The 3,001-nt window shown below is 60.0% G+C and overlaps 1 protein-coding gene across 1 annotated transcript; it reads right to left on the reverse strand.

The window, feature by feature from the left end:
* Window positions 1-730: 730 nt before the first annotated feature.
* Window positions 731-2,170, reverse strand: LOC120443430 (piggyBac transposable element-derived protein 4-like). Its single transcript, XM_039622112.1, has 2 exons — window positions 1,622-2,170; window positions 731-1,333 (listed from the first exon to the last, which is right to left on the reverse strand). The coding sequence occupies exons 1-2, from the start codon at window positions 2,154-2,156 to the stop codon at window positions 942-944; spliced, it is 927 nt and encodes a 308-aa protein (XP_039478046.1). The 5' UTR covers window positions 2,157-2,170; the 3' UTR covers window positions 731-941.
* Between the last annotated feature and the right edge of the window lie 831 nt (window positions 2,171-3,001).

Here is a 3,001-nt window from a genome sequence, read left to right on the forward strand (position 1 = left end):
GATTTGCAGCATATAATTCAGCAGCAGACACAACTTTTTTGAAGTTAGACTTTATTCAGTATCAGGCACTAAGACTCTGCACAGGTGCATTTAACCCTTGTGCGCCCGCCTGTTCTCGGGGCGTTAGTCGTGGTGACCCCCCGAGGGGCGTGTGTGTGTGTTATTATGATGATGATGATGATGATAGGGTGGGGGTCGTAGTGACCCCTGAGGGGAGCTTGTGTTACTACGATGTCGGTGGCGTCTGAGAAGCAGCGGTGCGGGAAGCGGCGCAGTTGGGACAGTACGTGACGGCGCAGTTGGTGCACACGTACACTCGGCACTCGTGGCACAGGATCTTGGTCTTGACGTCTTTGCTCCTGGGACACACGCGGCACCTTCGCCTCTTGACCGGAGAGGAGTCGCGTGGCGTAGCGGTGGCGGTGCGAGTAGTACGAGCATCGGCATCATCGGCCTCAGTGGTAGTAGTAATACCTCAGGCCGCGACTCGGAGGCCTCCTCCTCCTTGCGCTAACGCCCTCGCTTCGATCATGGGGCGCGCGAGCGCTTTGCCCAGTCGCTCGAGGAAGAGCCTTCGTTTGTTGAACTTGCCCGCCATCCAGTCGGAGTGAATTTCCCTCCAGAGCACGAACGCGTTGTAGGCCGCCACGTCGACCATGTTGTGGAAAAGGGCCACGGGCCACCTGCAGGTCTTTCTCCTGCAGCTGTACGTGCTCACGACCTTGTCCAGGTTGTCGACGCCTCCCTTGGTTGCCACCGCTGCCGTTGCTGCCGCTGCTGCTGTTGCTGATGCGGCGGCTAGGCCGGGGCTCGGGGCTGGAGCGGTGGTGGTGGTGGTGGTAGCGAGGAGCGGTGGTGAGGAGCAGCACATTCTTGTTCTTCTTGGCCACGTAGGAGAGGATGATCGTGTCGGGCCCTCTTCCTCCTCCTCCTCCTCGTCCTCATCCTCGTCCCGCGGAGCCGCTGAGTACTACGGATTCGACGGAGCCCACGGCCCTGCCCGTGATGCAGCGCAGCTGTCTGGGGATCTCGGGTCTGTTCGATCGCAGAGTGCCTAGCACGGTGTGGCCTCTTTGGTGAAAGAGTCTGTCCGTGAGGTCGCACGAGGTGAGAAAGTTGTCGCAGGTGACGTTGCGTCCCAGCTCCAATCCCTCGGTGAGGTCCACGACCACTCGAGTGGCCAGGTGCTTTTCGGGAGGGCCGCGCTTGTCGGGCTTGCCAGTGTAGACTTGCATCTTCCACGCGTAGCTGGAACGCGCGTCGCAAGCCACCCATATCTTGATCCCGTACCTGGCCGGTTTGCTGGGCATGTACTGTCTGAACGGACACCTTCCTGATGGCGAGAGATGGTGAGAGAGAGAGAGAGAGAGGGAGATAGATAGAGAGAGAGGGAGATAGAGAGGTGTAGGAAAGTGGGAGAGATTGGGGTAGAAACGGACGAAGAGATGTGAGTTTGACAGAGAACACACGTGCAAGCGTGGAAGATAAAGTCATGTAAAAGCACAAACGCAGAACCCAACAACAATACCAGAAAGCTAGCGTTGTCGTCGTTCCCGCTCCTCTTCCTCCTCTCATCCCCCAGTCACGCACACAACACACACAACACACACCACGTACGTACCTCTGAACGGCACCAGTCTCTCGTCGACGGTGACCTCCGGTCCCGGTCGGTACATGGCGGGCAACCTCGTGCACCACTCATCCCACACGGCTCTGATGGGGGCCAGTTTGTCGTAGCCGCCGCCGCCCTCGCCGCCCTCGCCTTGCCTGGCTTGTCTGGTCTCTCTGTCGTCGAAGCGCAGCGCGCTCGAGTAGGCTCCAAAGGTCTTGAGCGGCATCGCGGCTCTGAACACGGACCTGCCGCTCTCGGCGTCCCACAGCCTCTCGCAGGCCTCTCCCCGGGACCTGTACACGCCAGCGAGCACGAGCAGCCCCACATAGGCCCGGAACTCGACGCGGCCCATGGGCTTCCATCCGTCGATGGCGGGCCTGTGCCTGTCCGCTTCCAGGTTGGTCATGGCGATCACCGAGTCCTCTATCTCTGGCAGAAAGTAGGCCATGAACGAGGAGGCCTCGACTCGCCGCCACGGCCTCTTCGGTGGGGCCTCGTCCTTGCGGGTCGAGGTCGTTGTCTTCTTCTTCTTCTTGTTCTTCATAGTCTTTGTCTTCATAGTCTTCGTCTTCTTCTTCATCGTCATTGTCGTAATCATCAGCTACATCTGCGCTGCGAGTTTCACCGACAGCGCCGTGCCTGCGATCGCGCCCAAGATCATCAACGCCACCTGCAGCACGGCCGGCCTCCTCTTGCCAAAGCTCCGAAGCCACCCGCCCGCGGTTGACGTCTTCTTCGTCTTCTTTGTCTGCTTCTTCTTCTGTGTCTTCGTCCTCTTCTTCTTTGCCTTTCGGCTCTCCTTGTGAGCCATCAGCCTGGCGTAGTTGCAACCAAATCTCTTGAGCCTGCTCGCGTAGGCCACGCACATGGCCCGGGAACACATGGTCCACGTCGTTTTCGCCCTCCTGCTCCTCCGAGCAGCGATCCTCCTCTGCGAGCGTTCGGGCTGTCGAGTCGTTATCCTCCTCGGCCTCTTCCTCTTCCTCCTCCTCAGAGTTCTCGTGCTGCTGCTGCTGCTGCTCTTGGTCTTCCTCCACCCCTAGCCCTTGATAGCGAAACGTGGCCGGTTGCAACAACGGAGCGACCAGAGCCGACCCCGCATATGCCAACCGCGATGGTGACGGCGATGGCGATCAGGAGGAAGAGGACGACGACGATGACACCGCCGGGGAAAGCGATCCACCTGTGTCGACCTTAGTGCTCTTTGTGTTTCTCGACCCCCCACCCCCCCACTCTCTCTCTCTCTCCTTTGTCTCCCATCCCCTCGGGGGGATCTTGCGACCCCCGCATATTCCCTCCTCCCATCCCCTCCCCGAGGGGGGGATTTCGCGACCCCCGCCTCTTCCCTCCTCCCTCTGTCTCTCTCCCATCCCCTCGGGGGGGATATCG

The sequence above is a fragment of the Oreochromis aureus genome, linkage group 13, assembly GCF_013358895.1.
Source record: "Oreochromis aureus strain Israel breed Guangdong linkage group 13, ZZ_aureus, whole genome shotgun sequence".
NCBI classification, from domain to species: domain Eukaryota; kingdom Metazoa; phylum Chordata; class Actinopteri; order Cichliformes; family Cichlidae; genus Oreochromis; species Oreochromis aureus.